Source organism: Ranitomeya variabilis, chromosome 3 (assembly GCF_051348905.1).
Source record: "Ranitomeya variabilis isolate aRanVar5 chromosome 3, aRanVar5.hap1, whole genome shotgun sequence".
NCBI lineage: Eukaryota > Metazoa > Chordata > Amphibia > Anura > Dendrobatidae > Ranitomeya > Ranitomeya variabilis.
Genome location: NC_135234.1, coordinates 517,366,955 through 517,389,024, shown reverse-complemented (window position 1 = coordinate 517,389,024; position 22,070 = coordinate 517,366,955). Strand labels below are relative to the sequence as shown.

The following is a 22,070-nucleotide window of genomic DNA, read 5'->3' as shown; positions in this document are numbered from 1 at the left end:
TTAAAGGGGAAATGTGGGCTCCTTGCTGCACAGCTCCTGTTCCCTTCGTAGACCCAGGGATCACGTGACCACTGGATAATGATGCTATGCAGCAGAACCGTTCTACCTGCACTCTGAAAAACTGAGCACTTAAATCGCTGGGTTACTCTGCTGACCATACCTGCCTGTATTTTCTGACAAACCCAGCTATGTTTTAGCACTGGGTAACCCTGCCTAGGAGCTTTGTCAGTGCTGCCTTGGACTCGGCTCAGTTAAATCTGCTATACCTTGGACCAGTTTGTCTCAGAACTTCCTGTGTCACTCAGCTCTGATTCTATGGTTCTTCTTTCCCAATTGGACTGTGAAAATCATAACGTCTATGCTGCATAACAACTGCTCATCCAGATCAAGGTCTTTGAGAATCCACCTCGCCAGTTGAGACATAAAAACAGAAAACTTAAAAGGGTTCTCCAAGAATATGATAAAATGGCCCAATCACATAATTCAAACGGCAGCCTGTTCTAGTTATATGTCGAGACGGGCTGTCGTCTGAAGAAACAAAAATCCCGAGACCTGTGTGTTAACTGACAGAAGGCCAGTATTGCAAGTATATCTACCTCTGTGAGCTGACTAGTATGTGACAAGAGAAGAAACAATGTGAATACTTTTCTGCCAAAAGAAGAAATACATCTTTTCCTCAGCTGACTGGTCATAGAGGACTGAAGCTTTGTGTTCCTTGCGCTGAAGTCTGCCGGTCACAGGTCTTGAGAGGTGCGTTTCTTTAGATTTCATGCAGACAAGTGACTAGCATTGGCTGCTGTTTGAATTATGGGACAGCAGCCATTTTATTACATGTTTGGAGAACCCCATCTCCAAAAAGGACTACATTTGATTAAAAAAAAAAAGGCACAAGTTAAATGTCTGAGCCATGAGGTCACACTGTGAGGTTATGAAGGTGGTACTAGGCATTTTTTTTAATATAACTAAAATTTACTTTTTTTTTGTGGGAGGAAGACTAACAGGATCATGGTGGTGATAGGTTCTTGTGAAGCATCAGATCACCCAATCAGAAAGGTTTAAAAAACTTGAATATATATGGATGATAACAAAAGATTTAGCAGCAGCATAATGTGCACTTACCTCTATTGGAAGGACGTCAATGAACAAACAAATAAACCACCGAGAAACCAAAAGTGTCCACATCACGCCATGCTTGTCTATTAGTTCTGCCACAGCTGGAATCTTCATCTTCACCAGATCCCCAAGCACCTCCTGGTCAGTTTTAAGACCCAACATTTTAGGACTGTAATAATCTGATAAAAATGACAATATTATAATTAACAACAACAAGAACTAAAATTATTCAGAAAGTTAGATTTAAAGGGAACCTGTCACCCCCAAAATGGAAGTTGAGCTAAGCCCACCGACATCAGGGGCTTATCTACAACATTCTGGAATGCTGTAGATAAGCCCCCGATGTAACCTGAAAGATGAGAAAAAGAGGTTAGATTATACTCACCCAGGGGCGGTCCCGCTGCGGTCCGATCCAATGGGCGTCACGGTCCGGGGCCTCCCATCTTCTTACAATGACGTCCTCTTCTTGTCTTCACGCTGCGGCTCCGGCGTAGGCGTACTTTGTCTGCCCTGTTGAGGGCAGAGCAAAGTATTGCAGTGTGCAGGCGCCGGGTAAGGTCAGAGAGGCCCGGCGTCTGCGCACTGCAGTACTTTGCTCTGCCCTCAACAGGACAGACAAAGTACGCCTGCGCTGTAGCTGCGACAGGAAGCAAAGAAGAGGACATCATCGTAAGAAGATGGGAGGTGCTGGACCCGGGCCGCGACACCCATCGGACCGGACTGCAGTGGGACCGCCCCTGGGGGAGTATAATCTAATCTCTTTTTTTCATCTTTCAGGATACATCGGGGGCTTATCTACAGCATTCCAGAATGCTGTAGATAAGCCCCTGATGCCGGTGGGCTTAGCTCAACTTCCATTTTGGGGGTGACAGGTTCCCTTTAAACAACATATCTCATTACAGGATAAGAGGCTGTAGGATATCTTTAGTACCCTTAAGGGACCCCGCACAAATTCTTCTAGGAAACTAAACAGATTAGATGTCCAGAGGAAGTGTTTATTCTGTCACCAAAGTCTTCTGCAGTGTAGTCAAAATAAAAAATAGTAGAGCCAGCACAAAATCTGTCCTTTAACCTGTAAGAAATAATGCCTCAGATATTTCTAGAAAGATGGGACTGATTTATGTAGATACAGTCACGTGTTGGAACATGTTACGTTCTTCTTTTCAACAGAATCTTATTCTGTCCACGGTGCTGCATATTGGATTCTAAACTAAAAGTGTACAGGATCATTGCATTATTAGTTGATAACAACCATAATCTACTGGTAACACCAATGAAAGTAAATGGGTCTCAAACATTTTAATGCCCGTTTTACTTTACAATTCCGAGTCTACCTGCCAAGCACCAACTACTATTAAAACTAGGAAAATTATGTTTTATTACTGAACAATGGAAGCCTGACTTATTATAGTATAATAAGAAACTAGTACTTGAGATTGCAAATTAAACATTTTTGAAGGGGATGAAATCTTAAAGGGCACCTGTCACCCCCAAAATGGCTGGTGAGGTAAGCTCACCGGCATCAGGGGCTTATCTACAGCATTCTGTAATGCTGTAGATAAGCCGCCGATGTTACCTGAAAGAGGAGAAAAAGACGTTAGATTATACTCACCCAGGGGCGGTCCCGCTGCGGTCCGCGTCTGATGGGTGTCTCCGGTCCGCTCCGGCACCTCCCATCTTCGTTCCATGACGTCCTCTTCGGGTCTTCGCGCCGCGGCTCCAGCGCAGGCGTACTTTGTCTGCCCTATTGAGGGCAGAGCAAAGTACTGCATTGCGCAGGCGCCGGGCCTCTCTGACCTTTCCGGCGCCTGCGCACTGCAGTACTTTGCTCTGCCCTCAACAGGGCAGACAAAGTACGCCTGCGCCGGAGCCGCGGCATAAAGACCCGAAGAGGACGCCATGGAATGAAGATGGGAGGCGCCGGAGCGGACCGGAGACACCCATCGGACGCGGACCAGAGCGGGACCGCCCCTGGGTGAGTATAATCTAACGTCTTTTTCTCCTCTTTCAGGTAACATCGGCGGCTTATCTACAGCATTACAGAATGCTGTAGATAAGCCCCTGATGCCGGTGAGCTTACCTCACCAGCCATTTTGGGGGTGACAGGTTCCCTTTAAGTCTTAAAAGCGACCTTTGACTGGCACTGAAAAGTGACTATACATTTATCATAAACAGTCACCCTACCTAGTATCATCCCTACACCTACCACTGCCTCATCCACTGAGAAAGGCATTCCAGTCCTGCCATGTCCAAGATGGCCATCACAGTCAATGGCACAGGGAGCCACGCCATTGCGTTAGTCAGGATGACTAGAAAGATGATCTCTGCTGCAAACAGTGGGCACCAGATGGGTTTACCATCTTTTCTGTGCCAGGATTAAGGATCACAATAAGCATGATCTTAGTCAATGAATGCGAACACTCTTGTCCAAGAGGACCGGGTTTAGGCATCTGGGTGTAAAGTAAGGCGAGCATACACTGTGTTCCAAATTATTAAGCAAATAATATTTCCTCATATTTTCTCTAAATTACCTATCTGAATTGCAGTCATTGTTATTTTCCAGTCATCTACTATTCTAGTATAATTGCAATGTTTTGGAACAAACTGCCTATGAAAACAGTATCTTTTTATAAAAAATAAATACTCAAAATGCATGTTCCAAATTATTATGCACAGCAGAGTTTTCAACCTTTTTTTTTTTATTTTGAACAAAAAAATGGTCAATTGTGAAGTTATAAAGCATTATCAGTTTATTACAAAATGAAATCAACCAGTTTTCAAGTGAAAACTTAATTTGAGGTGATGTTACATTTGCACATAGGACCTCTTGTTCGAAAGAAGCTTCTGAACTCTCTCGTCCATTGAATTTGTCAGTTTTTGGATGGTTTCTGCTTCAGTTGTTTTGCATGTGGACAGAATACCCTCCCAGAGCTGTTGCTTAGATGTGAACTGCCTCCCGCCATCATAGACACTCCTTTTGATGATGCTCCAGAGGTTCTCAATGGGGTTGAGGTCAGGGGAAGATGGTGGCCACACCATAAGTTTGTCCTCTTATGCCCATAGCAGCCAGAGATGCAGATGTTTTTTTGCAGCATGAGACGGTGCATTATCATGCATGAAAATGATCTTGCTGCGGAAAGCACGGTTCTTCCTCTTGAACCATGGCAGGAAGTGTTGTTTTAGAAACTCCACATAGATTATGGAGTTCATCTTTACCCCTTCAGGGATCATAAAGGGGCCGACAGTCTCTCTCCCCATGATTCCAGCCCAAAACATTACTCCACCTCCTCCTTGTTTGCTCCTTAGCTGTGTTTTCATGGGGTGTCCATCAACCAGCCATCCTCCACTCTATCCATCGAGCGTTGCATAGCACTCATCGGTGAACAAAACAGTTTGGAAGTCAGTCTTCATGTATCGTTTGGCCCACTGGAGCCGTTTCTGCCTGTGTGCAGTGGATAGAGGTGGTCAACAGGATGGCTTACGCACAGCTGCAAACCTCTGAAGGACTCTGCATCTTGTTGTTCTGGGGACGTTGCTCTTTTAACCTTACGCAATTGCCTGCTGGAAAGAGTCCTCAATTTTTCCTTATCAGCACGCACACGTGTGTGCTGGGAATCAGCTACATACTTCTTGATTGTGCGATGATCACGATGAAGTGTCTTGGCAATGTTCATTGTAGTCATGCCTTGACCTAAATACTCCACAATTTGTTGCTTCTCAGCAGCCGACACATCCTTTTTCTTTCCCATTTTGGCAAAAAATGTAGGCTGCTTAATAATGTGGAACAGCCTTCTTAAGTAGTCTTGCCTTTATTTGGACACACCTGCCAAACTAATTTGCACAGGTATCTGCAATTGCTTTCAGTGATATAAAGAGCCCTGACACACATCACCATCAATGAGTTTAAATGACAAACAAAAGAATTCTAACCTTATCACTCCTAAACTCTTTGTGCATAATAATTTGAAACACAGTGTAATAAAGTTTACAAAAACATTTTTGCAGATACACATTTAAATTTACATGAATGATAAAGTCTCCTAAATGCTACTCTACATCAAAATTGGCATTCTTTATTGCGCTCTGATCAGCATACAACCTTGCTCTTAGTTGCTAATAATTTAACAACACAGAACCAAAAATAAGATGTTCAAATCCAATGCTAATACTTGTAATCTACTTATGCGGAGCTTCAGATCAGTAGTCGCCAGAAATACAATACTAATCTTTAAATTCCTCATTTCCTGGAGCTTACTCTTTTCTTGAAGATAACAAGAGAAGAACATTTACTGTAGCTTCTCACATAGTATCAGATCACACCAAATTACAGTGTGGTCAAAACTGGGTAACCACAAATGGCTGGAAACATCTCCTTCATTGTTGTGAAAAACAACAATTAAATATTTATGTAGGAACATAAAACAATACCGATTTGATAAATTTACAATTTGGCAGTAGTGCACAGCTGCTTGCATTGGAAGTCAAGAAGATGAAAAACAAGCTATATGGACAACCGTATGTTGACAGCCTTGGTAATGGAGTTCAGGGTTTCCAGCTAAAGTATTGACAGTAGCATAGACTGTACAGAAGATACCAGCTAGTTAAAACATGGCATTGCCATACAATGTCACCTTAGATACGTCAGCGTATAACAATTTCTTATCACAACTGTATGTATCTATTCTTAAATGGAAGCACCTAAAGACCCATTTACATGAACCGACATTTTATCAAATACAAAGGCTTACAGCCCATGGCTCATGATAATTATGTAGTGCAAATGGGTTGAGCAACCAAACTATATAGCATAAAACGCTCGTTTGCCATTCACACACGCAAAAAAAAATTATTGTTTCTTGCTCAAACATTGTGTAATGAAAACACAAATGGTGTGATCTTTACACAATACACTAAATTTGTATATAAAGTTTGTTTTTTTACATAATTAAACTAACATGTAAATTCTTGTCTGCTATTAAATAAAGATCATTCATTATGACACATCGTTAATCGCTTACACAATTATCTACTCATCTAAGTGCACCTTAGAAATTAAAACAGCTCACGCTCAAAGTAGACGACCATGCAAATTTATAGGGCAGAGCCTCCAAGTGCTGAAGACTGTGGCATCACCTATACTCTGTTGCATCACATACTATAAAGTTCAAAACTGCCTCTAAAGTGACTTTTAGAGCAGCGACCGGGCAGCTTTGGAACACTATTAACCCCATATCTGCGGGTTAATAGCATTTTAGTATGTGATAGGTTCCCTTTAGGTGCGTAAACAGATGATACGAGGGATCAGAGTCTTAGGAAAACTTAGGTAGAGCTAAAGGGAATAGTTTGATTAGTAAGGTGATGGGCCAGTCTAAAGAAACACGTTTTTAGGGCATGATTAAAACTGTGGATACTGGAAATTAATCAAATAGAGAAACGGAGATCACAGGTAGGGTGGCAAGACAGATGATGGAGGAGATGTAGGTTGATGCAGAACTGCAGAGAGCTTTGTGGGTGAGCGTGAGTGTTTATATCGTATTCTGTAGTGGATGGGCAACCAGTGCAATGACTGGCATAGGGTGGAGGAATTAGTGTAGCAGTTGGACAGGAATGATGTCTGATGCACTGGTGAGCCGGCTGTCAATCAGTGGGGGGGGGACGTTGTTACAGCCACTGCTCATGTATTCAGTGGCGACAAGCCCCACCTCTGTGACTAAAAGCCAAGGCAGCCAGGCTCTCACCTTGGCGGCCATAAGGCTTCAGAATACCATAAACCTGCAGATTAACCCCATATCTGCAGTTAATATAGTTTATTTTTCACATGACAGGTTCACTTTAATGAATGCCACAGCTCGCCATGAATAAGAGGAGTTGTGTAGTCACGCTCCTGTCCTGCCCCAGCTACGCCAAAATGGGTGACTGGAGTCAAAATGCCAAAAAAAGGTTTTGTGCAAGTTCACATTATGCAACAAAAATGTGCATCTTCACAGAAAACTAGACCCTGTAATAGTCCATATTAATAGCTATCACAAAAAATGCAAAATAATATGCAGAGACAGCACTTCTAGTAAAAAATCATTTTTAATCACAAGGTGCAACGTTTTAGCTTGAAAGGGTTTTTTTCTACATGATTCCACTGCTCCTCTGCATCCAGCATTCCTGGTTGCCATTAGTGGTGAACTCCTGCAAATTGACAATTCAGACCAGTGGCATGGTCACGCTTCTTATCATGTACTGCTAGACAGGGAGTATCCACTTCTCATGCTGAGACAGTGCAAGAGGGATGTGGAAGTTGTAGCTAGTTGGATCCAATGATCCAGCCATCTTGAGAGTACTGCAAGAAGGCTCTAAAAATTAGAGAACTTGATAGAGGTGCACACCCCTTACTTACGCAAGATATCCAAGGTCATGGGCTGACTGGTAACCTAAACAACAATTTGAACACTATACAATTAAAAATCAATCCACACTTTTACAAGCAGACTGCAATTTAAGAACTTAAGATAATCCCTTTTTACAAAGCTTTTTCAAGTATTATACAATTGTATCTGGGTGTGAAATACTTGTGTCCCACCTTGCATTATTTACGGTATGTATATTTGTATGAGACAGCCTGGAGCAGGTCTCTTGAGGTGTGCAACTTTATGAGGCGTCTTGTGTCTGTCTTCTAGTGCTGTTCTATCGTCAAAAATTTAAATATTTTCCATGGTTTTTGCTCATACATGAGCGATTGTCACCTGTCCATATACTTTTGGGCACAAGTCACAGAGACACAAGATTCAAAGTAAAGCTATACTGCTAAAAAAAATCACGTCTTGTATACATTACATTTTTTTTACATTACATTACCATTTTTCTTCTCTATAATTCTATTTACTGATAAAACACATGACAAAACCAGTCTATGAACAGGATCTAATTCAGCTCAAGAAAGCAATTACCATAAAATTAAATAGTGAGGCTTTTGAATGCCTTTTAAGGTCTCAAACTAAAGTATGTAATTACAAGATATATTTCTCTTTATGTCTCAAGTTATCCACAACCAAATAAACTATGGGAACAAGTAAAATTTGTTTTATGTGAATATTCTTCTGAAAGAAACCTGAAGGACAGGACGTGATAAGTGTGTCCTTTCCTGCCCAGAGAACATTGTGATAAGCGGACAGTTCTGAAACTGCTGTACAAAAAAACAAATCCCAGCAAAAGATAACAATTCCTATAAAAGGAACTATGATTAATTGATTCAGTGTTCCAGTAAAGTCAGAATGTTCACAACTGTGGTGCTTTTCCCGGTGTTTGCTCTTCACGTTTGACACACAATACTTTGCAAAAGTTTAGGCAGATGTGGGAAAACATGCTGCAAAAACAGTAAGAATGAGGGGAAAAAAAACCATGGATAAGCCAGGTGACATGAAGCAGAATTACCATGGGTGATAAACAGTTATGTCCATAAATATTGGGCCAATTCTTAGATAAGGATTGTTTTATTGTCCTGTGATTAGGGTCTGGTTCTGTTGTGATGACCCCACATGGTCTGATGGGCAAGTTCATTAGTTGATGTAAAAAGACATAAATCCGTGTGACACATTCATTCCTGCATTTAGGGTGTCAAAGGTCGTCATCAGTTTATATTCCCAGACTCTCCTGTCTTTCTGCGATTTGAAGTTACCCTTTAATACAAGTAATTTCATGTCCATAATGTTATGATTTGGGAGACAGAAATGTATTGCTACAGGTATATCCATTCTTTTTTCTCTTATTGTATGGCGATGAGAGTTCATCCTTGTTCTCAGTTTCTGCCCTGTCTCCCCCACATACAGACCCCCAGTTGGACATTTAGTACAAATAATTAAGTACACCACATTAGAAGTGACGCAGCTGAATGTACCTGGTATCTTGTAGTCCTGATGTGAATTGGGGATCTTTATCTTGTCCGTGGTCATTATAAATGGACAGGTTTTACATTTTTTCTGGTTGCAAGAAAAGGTACGTGCAGCTGTTGGAGAGGACAGGGAGCTCTTGACAATGATGCTTCTTAGATTTGGGGGCTGCCTAAAACACAGTAGTGGGGGGTCTGGAAAAATTGCTTGTAGTCGGGCATCTTTTTGCAGTAAAGGTTGTAATTTCCGTGCAGCTCCCCTTAGCGCCTCCAGATTTGAATTGTAGGTAACTAGTAGAGGTACCCGGTTATTTTCTTCTTTAGTTTTGTAATGTAGCAGGTGATTCCTTGATATTCTGGTGACTCTTGTGATCTGATTTTCAATTGTTCTTGGATGGTAGCCCTGATTCAAAAAGGTCTTTCTGAGGCGACCAAGGTGTTCATCTCTATCCATTGGGTTGGAACATATACGATTGTATCTGATGGCTTGGCTGTAGACAATGGAGTTTGTGTTTTGGATGGAAACTGTCCCATTTAAGGTATGTTGGACGGTCAATTGGCTTCTGATACAGTGATGTCTCTATTTTATTGTTCTGCAGCTTAATGATGGTGTCCAGAAAGTTAATTTCAGTGCAGGAGTAGTTGAGTGTCAAGTTGATGGTGGGATGAAATTGATTAAACTGTTCATGGAACGTCTTTAGCTGTGGCTCAGACTCCGTCCAGATGATTAAAATGTCATCAATGTAGCGGTAGTACGCCAGAGGCCTGATGGGACATGAGGACAAAGTCGCTTTCAAGCTTGGCCATGAAAAGATTTGCATACTGTGGGGCCATTTTACTTCCCATGGCTGTGCCAGTCTCCTGTAGATAGATCTTCTTGTCAAACTCAAAGTAATTGTGGGTGAGGATGAATTTTATAAGTTTCACCACAGAATTTGCATCAGTCCCTGTGTTTTCCAGGAAGAATTTGCAGGCATTTAATCCATCCTGGTGTGGGATATTGGAGTACAAAGATTCCACATCCATGGTGGCCAGGATGGTTCCTTCTGGTAGAGGACCTATTGCTGATAGTTTATTCAATAGGTCAGTTGTGTCCTGAATGAAGCTGGGTGTGTCCTTTACCAGGGGTTTAAGAATACCCTCTACCCATCCAGATACCTGCTCAGTAAGGGTGCCCACACATGAAATAATTGGTCTTCCTGGGTTTCCAGATTTGTGGATTTTGGGAAGCATGTAGAATGTCCCTGTTCTTGGACTTTCTGGTATCAGGGTAACTCAGGGTAACTTCAAATCGCAGAAAGACAGGAGAGCCTGGGAATATAAACTGATGACGACCTTTGACACTCTAAATGCAGGAATGAATGTGCCACACGGATTTATGTCTTTTTACATCAACTAATGAACTTGCCCATCAGACCATGTGGGGTCATCACAACAGAACCAGACCCCAATCACAGGACAATAAAACAATCCTTATCTAAGAATTGGCCCAATATTTATGGACGTAACTGTTTATCACCGATGGTAATTCTGCTTCATGTCACCTGGCTTATCCATGGGTTTTTTTCCCCTCTCCCTTTTTTTTTTTTTTCTATACTATGTTGTGCATAAATATGTGAGTCTTCAGAATTTGTTTTAGTCTTTGCCTGATGAAGAGACGTATGTAGTCTCGAAAGCTTGCAATTTGTTACCATCTTTTCAGTTAGCCATTAAAAGGTATCAACCACTGAGGACTCTCAATTCTAAATATTTTTTTAAAAAACAGAAGGGTTAATAGTTTATTTTTTATCCAATAAAAATGCAACGTGGATGAACAAATTAGAATAATAGGTGTATGAATTACAAATTGTAGAAAACAGGTGATGATCATCATTTTCTCATGTAGGTTTAAACCGGTCATTAAAGTACCACTACAGCGGTTAATTTTATTTCAGCACTGGAGTGGCATTACTAATGTATGTTCGCCGCCCTTAAAAAAAAAAAACCTGCCGCAGTCTTCTGCTATTCCCAGCACCATCTTGTGACTGCAGCTCCTGACTAGTCAGAAGTCAGAGCCAAAAGTCACAGGCTCTCAATACAAGTCTAAGAGAGCCATGTTGGCTCTGAGACTTACATTGAGACTTCTGGTATGCCCAAACACTGATGGAATTTGGCTAGTCACAACTAGCAGAAGAAGACAAGAACGGCGCCAAGAACAACAAGACAGCATCCTGTAAATAGTTTACCAAGGGAAAGGAGCATACATTTGTGACACAACTCCTGCAGTAAAATGGAAAAAAAACAAACAAACAAACATCGGAGTGGTTCTGTAACAGAAACAGCTGCTTAGGAGGCTTAAAACTGTATGAGAAATAGCCCTGCTCTGCTACAAAGATGAGGTTATGAAGATTTTTTACACACTACTTCTTTCTGTGGCATCATGGGAAACTCAAGAAATCAGCCAAGATATCAGGAAAATAATTGTGGAATTGCACAATTCTGGCTCATCCTTGGGTACAATTTCAAGATACCTGAAGGTGCCTGTTCAAACAATTGATACCTGAAGGTTCATCTGTAAAAACAATTATACGCAAGTACAAATAAGATGGGAATGACCAGCCATCATACTGCTCAGGAAGGAGACTGGTTCTGTGTCCCAGAGATGAACGTGCTTTGGTCCGACATGTGCATACCAACCCAAGGACAAAAGCAAAAGACCTTATGAAGATGATGGCAGAAGCTGGTAAGATTGTGTCAATATCCACAGTGAAACAAGTACCGTATCAACATGGGCTGAAAGGCCACTCTGCCAGGAAGAAGCCATTACTCCAAAAGAAACATAAAAAGTCAGATTAATGTTTGTAAATGCACACAGGAAAAAAGACCTTAATTTTTGGAGAAACATCCTGTGGTTTGATGAAACTAAATATTGAACTTTTTGAGCATAATGACCATAGTACGTTTGTAGGAAAAAGGGAGAAGATTGAAAGCCTAAGAACACCATCCCAACTGTGAAACACAGGGGTGGCAGCATCATGTTGTGGGGTTGTTTTTGCTGCAGTAAGGACTGGTGCACTTCACAACATCTCAAGACATCAGCCAGGAAGTTTAAGCTTGGGCAGAAATGGGTCTTCCAAATGGACAATGACCCGAAACATACTGCCAAAATGGTAACAAAGTGGCTTAAGGATAACACTGTCAATGCTTTGGAGAGGCCATCACAAAGCCCTGATCTCAATCCTATTGAAAATTTATGGGCAAAGCTGAAAAGGCAGAAGCGAACAATGCAACCTACAAATCAGGATCAGTTACACCAGTTTTGTCAGGAAGAATGAGCCCAAATTCCAACCAACTATTGTGAGAAGCTTGTGGAAGGATATCCCAAACGTTTCACCCAAGTCATTCAGTTTAAGGGCAATGGTACCAAATACTAATGAAATGTATGTAAACTTTTGACTTTGCAGTAAGTAATAATAATGCCATAAAACATTCTCTATCATTATTCTGCCATTTGGCAAATATTAAAAATTATGGTAATCTTAATTGACTTAAAATGGGAAAGGTTTATTCTTATTTCTTGTTAAAAATTGAGATAAATATGCATGTGGCTTTTTATATAGTGAATGTAAACTTCTGGTTTCAACTGTATATACCCTAAAAATATTCACAGGTTCCTATTCTTTTAATGGAGAACAGCAGTGTACGCTTGGCCTCTCAGGACAGCGCACATTGATAAATTATTTTCCTACAGGACAAGAGGACTGTATTCCTATACAATAGAATGCATGAGGGCCCTAGCCAGCAGACGTATAACTGAAAAGACATACAATGCTGAAGCCATAAAATCATATCCATTCTTCAAAATTCAGATTGCAGTATTCACATTATGAAATTGTTTAGACATTACAGAGGAAACAACACAGAGGTAGTGCATTTTACATGTAATGTCCACGGGACGAGGAAAGACATCACTCACATCAACACTCTTCCCCCATGACAATAATAGAAAACAGCTGTTTTATTATGCAGAAGTTTCTGGAAAAACACCTCAGGGCAGCCAGCCAATGACTGCAGCTCTACAGTCACACAGATGGGGGAGGAGCCAAGTCCTGTGAGTTTTTTTTCATTTGAAGCGGCAGTTTGTCAGACATCTTGAGAAGAGGAAGCCATTTTGTAGGTGTAGGAATCACTTACCTTCTCCCTGCCCGCTTTGCTTAAAGGGAACCTACCACCCCGTTTTTTAAAAATTAGATAAAAATAGTGTGAAATAGGGGCAGAGCTGGGCTTTACATTAGGGCCTTTTCGGTGCCTTTACACCCCCGTTAGGCTGCCCAAATACCTTTGTGAAGTGGCCGTTTTCTGCTGTCACTCAAGTGGGTCAGGTCGGATGGGCGTGGTCACAGCGCTGTTTGTCCCCCAGGATCCTGCTCATCATTACGTTGGTGGCGTAGTGGTGTGCGCATGTCCAGCAGGCGAATCCACTGCCCAGGAGATGAATAACGGCGCGGTCTTCGCTATTCAGCCGTTTACCGGTGGGCGCGGCCATCTTTCCTGTGGCCGCGCCTGCGCAGATGGAGCGCTCTGCTGCCCGGGACTTCAGGAAAATGGCCGCCGCGATCTCCATCTGCGCACGCGCGGAATCCCGCGGCCATTTTCCTGAAGTCCCGGGCAGCAGAGCGCTCCATCTGCGCAGGCGCGGCCACAGGAAAGATGGCCGCGCCCACCAGTAAACGGCTGAATAGCGAAGACCGCGCCGTTATTCATCTCCTGGGCAGTGGATTCGCCTGCTGGACATGCGCACACCACTACGCCACCAACGTAATGATGAGCAGGATCCTGGGGGAGAAACAGCGCTGTGACCACGCCCATCCGACCTGACCCACTTGAGTGACAGCAGAAAACGGCCACTTCACAAAGGTATTTGGGCAGCCTAACGGGGGTGTAAAGGCACCGAAAAGGCACTAATGTAAAGCCCAGCTCTGCCCCTATTTCACACTATTTTTATCTAATTTTTAAAAAACGGAGTGGTAGGTTCCCTTTAAAAAGGGGACTGACACGATAAGGGGAGCTAATAGTCTTCATATGAGGAAGACTGCCATTGCACCTCTAGGAGGAAGAATTACCTCAGGGCAGAAACAGAGCACAGTGCTGAAGAAATATTCAGACTTAATAAAACCAGAGGTTACTAAGAACTACCAGTCTGCAGGTACACTGCAATCATCGACCGTGAGTGTAATCCTGTACCTCAGTTTCCTGCTGTTTGTAAATAATAATTTGCCCCATTACCTTCAGTAAAAAGACTTCTATTTTAAATTCTTACGGCCGCTTCATGACTGGGGCTCAAATGCACCAACTACTACCACCATCAGCAAAATCTTCTGCCTAGAGGCAGTTACTGTGCAAACATTGTATTGTGGAGTTTCCTGTGTGTGTAATTTGAGAAGGATAGACTCTTCTCCTGACAAAAAGCTTGGCCACCGTAAGATACATCATACCCTGTCAGGAGTACAACCCTCAGCCATACACCACATGAGTATGCCACACTTACAAGCAGAGCATAGCTGCCGGAATACTCACTGCTCCCCACACCCGGGACTTTAGGAGTGGAGAGAACTGAATATTCATAGCTCTTTAATAGCGGGCACAGTAGCTGGCTTCCTGTGGCTGGGCTATGAAGTGTGCCAGCTATTTAAGGGAATGAATATTCAATGCTCTCAGTTACGCAGTTACTACGCATGTGACTAATCATTAGATGCGGTTTTACGGCATCTAATGATTATATATGGGTAATTTACGGTGTGGCGACGGAGCGTCGCCGCATTGTAAACAGACATGCTGCATTCTGAAAAGACGCGCCGCATGTCCGTTTACGCGGGTCTGCCGCATGCGTGTTTTAAGGCATAGTGGAGACAGGATTTCAGGAAATCCCCTCCACTATGCTGTAACATCTGGACGCTGCGTGTTTGACGCTGCGGCTCTACGCAGTGTCAAACACACAGCGTTTCCTGACCGTGGAAATACACCCTTACTGCGGAGGTCAGATCCCCTGCTTTTATGTGGGCTCCGGCGGTGAGCCCGCATCAAAGCCGGGACATGTCAGCTGTTTTGAACAGCTGACGTGACAGCAATAGCGGCGGGTGAAATCGTGATTCACCAGTCGCTATTAACTAGTTAAATGCCACTGTCAAATGCTGACAGCGGCATTTAACCGGCGCTTCTGGCCGCACGGCAGGAAATGCTCGCATCGCCGACTACCGTCACATGATCGAGGGTCAGCGATGCGTTGGCATAGTAACCAGAGGTCTCCTTGAGACCTCTATGGTTACTGATGCCGCTTGCTGTGAGCGCCACCCTGTGGTCGGCATTCATAGCAAACCTGTAATTCAGCTGCATAGCAGCGATCTGATGATCGCTGCTATGTAGCAGAGCCGATCAGGCTATACCAGCTTCTAGGCTATTGAAGAATGGCAAAAGTTAAAAAAAAAAAAAAAAGTTTAAAATCACCCCCCTTTCGCCCCATTCAAAATAAAACAATTAAAAAAAAATTAAACCTACACATATTTGGTATTGCCACGTTCAGAATCGCCTGATCTACCAATAAAAAAAAAAGCATTAACCTGATCGCTAAACAGCGTAGTGAGAAAAAAATTTGAAACGCCAGAATTACGTTTTTTGGTCACCGCGACATTGCATTAAGATGCAATAATGAGTGATCAAAAGAACGTATCTGCACCAAAATGGTATCATTAAAAACATCAGCTCGGCACGCAAAAAATAAGCCCTCACCTGACCCCAGATCATGAAAAATGGAACCGCTACGGGTATCAGAAAATTGCACAATTTTTTTTTTTTTTTAGCAAAGTTTGGAATGTTTTTTTTATCACTTAGATAAAACGGGAACTCGTAATGACCTGGAGAATCATAATGGCAGGTCAGTTTTAGCATTTAGTAAACCTAGCAAAAAAGCCAAACAAAAAACAAAAGTGCAACTTGTCCCGCAAAAAACAAGCCCTCACATGGCCATATTGACGAAAAAATAAAAACGTTATGGCTCTGGGAAGGAGGGGAGCGAAAAACGAGACCGCAAAACGGAAAAGGGCAAGGTCTTGAAGGGGTTAAGTTAGGTGTAATAATGAGAGAAATTAAAGATGTGTTGAGCACTTCGTTCACCAGCTGGATCTCGTTTGCAGCGTTTCTGCAGCAAAAATGCCTGTAAAAAAAGTGTCAGTGTAAACATACCCTTATCGATCAAGTGACATGTCTATGGAGCCCATCAATACCAAAATCAGCAAAATTTTTCATTATTACAAAAATCATTCAACCTTTTTGTGTAGATTTTGACAGTTAAAACGTAGAATGGGAAATGTTATTTCTAAGATAAAACTGAAAAAGACATACCAGGCAAAATCCGGCCAATAAGAGCATCTAGGAGCCAGAAGGCCTTCTCTTCATCTTTACTAACAAGAATAAGTATCCCAGTGATAAAATTCATACCCTGCAATGAGAAGAAAGCTTGGTAATTCTGGTCATAGTCAACATAGAGATGGTGTATGGAGGACATGTATCTGGTATACAATTTAGGTTTACAATGTAACAAAGCAATATTGTACTTTGTCATGTGATATTGCAGTTTTTCATTGCGCAATGTGTATTATGGGCATGAAACTGATACCTCAGATTGGCAGTACACAATAACAGGCTCACTTAATTGGCATTTTTAGATTGTATGCAATCCACAACGTTGCATGACCATTTTTTGTTTCGGATGTCACCATTTAAATTGGAGAGAAAAATCTGTGTTGAATGAGTTAGCAACTTGAAGCAGAAGGGCATACTGCCGATCTAAAACTCTGCGCTTATCTTTTCATAACATGTGTATACTATTTTGTAAAACTGTTTCAATGCATGGCTCTGTACTATGTTACATACACTACTCATAAAAAGTTAGGGATATTTGGCTATCGGGTGAAATTTCAGGATGATGTAAAATTCACTTTAACCTTTTCAGGTGAACCTAATGTGATGGTCTCTAAATGTTTGAATACACAAGTCCAACTGTTCAGTGTTTCAGTACTTTTTGCACAACTTGCTGTTCTCTAAGGCTACTTTCACACATCAGGTTTTTGGCGCCTTGCCGATTCCGGCGTTGCGCCACAGAGCCGGTCCGGTGTAATTTGTAAAAACCATATGGAACAGATCCGGTCCATACGGTTGGCATCCGTTTCTTCCGTTTTTGACACATCCAGTTTTTAAAAACGCCCCTGGGAGGATCCAAAATGTGATTGGCCCCCTGAAAACTATATATACAGTGTTCCTACAGCACATCTGTGACAGGTTGTAGAGGAGCAAGTGTTAGGAGAGCAAGATGGATATCGTTATTGCGAATATTCTGACGATCAACGTGGATTTCAGTGTGGAGGTGAATCGCTTGAAAACAATTGTTCTGGAGAAGGAGCGAGAGAGACAACGCATCATGCGTTTGCGCCGATGGCGTTTGTGGATCCACCCCATCACTGCACAGAGAATGACACGTGGGGTGTTTTCTACACTGTACATGGAGCTACGAGGAGACCCAGAGAAATTTTTCTCATATGTGCGGGTGAAAGCGGAGAACTTCGATCTATTGGTGGACCAAATTGGACATTTCATCCGAAGGAGTGATACGTATTGCCGATTCCCCATTTCACCGGCGGAGCGTCTGATGGTCACTCTTCGGTAAGCCATTTTTATTGTATCTCATCCTGTAAAGCACACTTTAATGTTGTTGCTGGTAATTTTTTTTTTAGAATAGTTTTTAGTGATCTTTTTTATCGTGTCTCCTACTGTTTAATGCTGCCTTATAACTGTAATGTTATTGCTTGTATCTTGTAATAATTATTGCCTTGCTTTTATTCACAGCTTGCTTGCAACTGGAGAATTCCTTTCGTCACTACATTTTCAGTTCAGAATTGGGATTTCCACCATCTCTGGAATTGTCAAGCACACCTGCCGTGCACTGTGGGACTCTCTGCAAGGTGAATTTATACCACATCCCACAATGGAGAGTTGGTTAGAAGTAGCAAGTGTGTCAGTTTCCCAATTGCTTGGGCGCAGTGGATGGGAAACATATCCGCATCGTGAAACCGGCTGGTTCTGGCTCGGAATATTTCAACTATAAAAAATACTTCTCCATTGTGCTGATGGCCGTAGCCGATGCGAAATACAAATTTCTAGGGGTGGATTTCGGGGCGTATGGCCGCTCTAATGATTCCCAAGTTTTCAAACTGTCTGCAATGGGGCGTCATCTGTATGGAAACACCTTCCAATTCCTCCCCCCCAAGACCACTGCCTCAAACCTCTGGGCCACCAATGCCTTTTGTTTGTGTTGGGGATGAAGCTTTCCAGCTGTCGGAACACCTGCTGAAACCCTACTCCAGTAGTGGATGAACGCAAACTAAAAGAGTTTGTAACTACTGCCTCACACGAGCACGGAGAATGGTGGCGTGCGCTTTGGGGATTTTGACCGCCAAATGGCGAGTTCTATTGACAGCTATAAACTTGAATACTGACATTGTTGATGAGGTGGTGAAAGCGTGTGTTGTCCTGCACAATTATGTGATATGCAAGGAACATATTTCTATTGAAGACCACTCTGAAGAAACCATCTTAGCCGATTATAACAACATTAATTATAGAAGTTTTGTGGCTGTTTCCCGAATGAGAGACCCATTCGCAGAATACTTTATTTCACCTGAAGGAAGAGTAGACTGGTAGGATGAGAAAATTTGAACAATTTTTCTTGGATCTTGTTACCCGTATTTTACCTTACTGTAGCCAAGTTGTGTACCTGTTTGGGTTGTACCCAAAGTATTTTACCTTCTTTTACTCAAGTTATGTACCCGTTTGAAGTATTTAACCTCATTCTTAAATGTATTACTATACCTTATAATTAAAATACACATTTTGTTTTAACAAAAGAGTTTTATTAAACATATTTTTTTACAAAAGTACTGCAGTGTGCGGGCGCCGGTTAAGGTCAGAGAGGCCTGGCTACTGCGCACTGCAGTACTTTGCTCTGCCCTCAACAGGGCAGAGAATTACGCCTGCGTAGGAGCCGCGACAGCAGCAAGGAAGAGGACGACATCGTATGAAGATGGGAGGCGCCGGATCCGGACCTGCGACACCCATCGGACCCAGACCGCCCCCGGATGAGTATAACCTAACTTGTTTTTCTTATCTTTCAGGTTACATCGGGGGCTTATTTACAGCATTACAGAATGCTGTAGATAAGCCCCTGATGGTTTTGGCCGAAGCTTATAGGGCCAGAATTAGGTGACAGATTCCCTTTAAAGGGGATCTGTCACCCTCTGGGACTCAAGTACTGAAGTAGCAGCGACTCGCTGGCACAGATGAACAATGAAACCAATGATCATAGAAGGGCGGAAAAGGTACACATAATTGAACATTTATAGGGCGCAGGATTCTGGGGCAACCACTACAAGTCACAGGGCATGGTAACACTGATGGGAGAGGGGGTATGCAAATTAAAACCGGAGGCAAGAGTTTTATTCCAGGCCGCACAACCCAGAGCCTGAAAGAAATCATTAACATAAAAAATTAAAAAAGGATTTCCAAACAAGACTGCAGCTATGAGGCATACAGGTATGACTATTTGAACAATTCTATCACCTGTATGCCCATATAAATAGCTTAAAAGGGAACCAGTCAGTAGTTTTGGCTGATATAAGATACGACCATCACCTTTCAGGGCTTATATACAGCATTCTATAATACACAGTGCGGAAAAAAAAATAATTTAGTCAGCCACCAATTGTGCAAGTTCTCCCACTTAAAAAGATTAAAGAGGCCTGTAACTAACATCATAGGTAGACCACAACCATGAAAGTCAAAAAGAGAAAACAAATCCAGAAAATCACCTTGTCTGATTTGGCAAAATTTATTTAGCAAATTATGGTGGAAAATAAGTATTTTTTCACCTAAAAACATGCAAGATTTCTGGCTCTCACAGACCTGTAACTTCTTCTTTAAGAAGCTCCTCTGTCCTCCACTTGTTAGGTGAGAAGTACACCTGCACAGGAGCGCAATGCCGGGGAGCCTGTGTGGATGATGCAGGGTCACGTCATCCACAAGAAGCAAGCAGCAGTGCGGTGATCATAAGAAGATGGGAGGGGCCGGACAGAGGCCAGCAACACCGCTTGGACTGGACCGCCCCCCCCCCAGGTGAGTATAATAAAACTTATTTTTCAGTTCTTCCAGGTCGGGTTGGGGGCTTATATACAGCATTGTGCTGTGTATAAGTCCTGAAAGGTGATGGCCTTATCTTATAATTGGTCAAAACAGCTGACAGGTTCCCTTTAAAAACGTCCTAGGGGGTGAAAGATTCCCTTTAGCCAACAAGGAGCTTAATGGGAAAATTCACAACAGGCGTTTGACCCATGAATTGGCCAATACCTTTTGGGATTCAATTAGAATTGGTATGTAAATAGTCCTCATGCTGTTCACATCATAAACCATGATGACACCTAACAATTGATCAACAGTACTTCACCACTGCGAGCCTTCAAGCAGGATGTTCTCAGACGGAAGTGGTCACTGAGCTTAGAGTGTCATCAACAGGTTGCAACAGAGATACAGGTAGACTGGAAGGATCAGAGAAAGGCATAGAAGTGGAAATCCTTTGGCCACATCCCACACCGATGACAGCTTTATTGTGAACAATGCCCTTCTGAAGCGAGGGGGTCTAAGGGGTATCGTTTCTCCTTATGGAGAGTGACATACCATCTCTGGCTTGTCAAGGTAAGGAGGCTTATTTGCCGTACAATGCTCCTCTGGGAAATCAAATATGCAAATTGCAAATATGCAAATTTCTCAGAAGAGGCAATTTGCACTTCTGAAGCGAATAAATTAATGCCACACAACTTCAGGCACATTTAAGGGAGGTGACAGGCACCAAAATGTCACGTCAGATCATTCGAAACAGTTTACTTCAGTATGGTCTGCATGCTAGACGACCTGCAAGGGTACCAGACCAGGCCACAAGGCACAGGCGTCATTGTCTTGTATGTGCCAGGGAGCATCTATGCTGAACGAGGGACCAGTGGAGCTCAGTGTGGTTCACTGCCGAAAATTGATTAACGCTGAGCAGAAAAGATAGCGGCCAACGATGTTGGAGACATCAAGGAGAGAACTCTGCATTATTTACTGTTGTCACCAGAGGAGCCTTTGGTGGTGCTGGTGTAAGGCTATGAGCACACGCTGCGGATCCGCAGCGGATTTGACGCTGCGGATCTACAGCAGTTTTCCATGAGTTTACAGTTCCACAGTGTGGTTTACCTGTGAATTTACCAAAATCAATGCGGAAAAATCCGCACACCATTATGCAGCATGCGCACATACCCTTACATTTGGGGCAGGAGAGTCTACTCAACACAGAACTGCCCTACACTTTGTAAACGGTACAGTGACAAGCCCCTACTACTTTAATAATATAATTAATCCAGTCATTGTGTCTCTGCATGAACAACAAAGGCCTAATTTAATCTTCATGGATGACCACGGTCCAGCTCATCGAGGTCGCCTCATTAGGAGCCTGGGATACATCAAATGAAGTGGCCTGCACTTTCTAAAGACCTGAATCCCATAGAAAGCCTATAGGATCAGTTGAATCACCGTGTAAAGGCTTGTAACTCTGTACCCCAAAACATCAAGGACATGAGGGCTGCCAACCAGTGTTGACGTCTGTTTCAATAAATTGTTTGAGATGAGGAAATCACCATTACATGCTTATACTTAAATGCCCTACTTTCATGATAAAATATCACTGTAGCGTGGACTTTTTCCTTTTTCCATAAATTTCACCTGAAAGCCAAACATCCCTAACTTTTGTGAGTAGTGTACATTGGGTCCGATTCATAATTTGTGTGCTGTTCTTTTTTCTTTTTTTTTTTTTTTTTTAAAGTTACTTTTCTTCTGGTCTGGCATTCATCATTGTTTTTGGCAACCAATTCTTCAAAATGCCGAATGTGCTTTGCGATTTTGTGCAAAAATCCCCAATTTTTTTTTTTTCTTCATTTTTTGCTGTTAAAGTAAAGCTGTTAAAAGT

The 22,070-nt window shown here is 42.4% G+C and overlaps 1 protein-coding gene across 4 annotated transcripts in view; it reads right to left on the bottom strand.

The window, feature by feature from the left end:
• The window catches only part of GRTP1 (growth hormone regulated TBC protein 1), a 117,453-nt gene that overhangs the window by 26,923 nt on the left and 68,460 nt on the right, over positions 1–22,070 (bottom strand). For all 4 annotated transcript variants that reach the window (XR_013223955.1, XM_077296957.1, XM_077296955.1 and 1 more), the window contains exons 6-7: positions 16,367–16,463; positions 1,120–1,292 (exon numbers count right to left, since the gene is read on the bottom strand). Coding sequence is in view for 3 of the 4 variants with exons in the window: in XM_077296957.1 (XP_077153072.1) it covers positions 1,120–1,292; positions 16,367–16,463 (270 nt within the window). In the remaining variant the exon portion in view is untranslated. The remainder of the gene's footprint in view (positions 1–1,119; positions 1,293–16,366; positions 16,464–22,070) is intronic.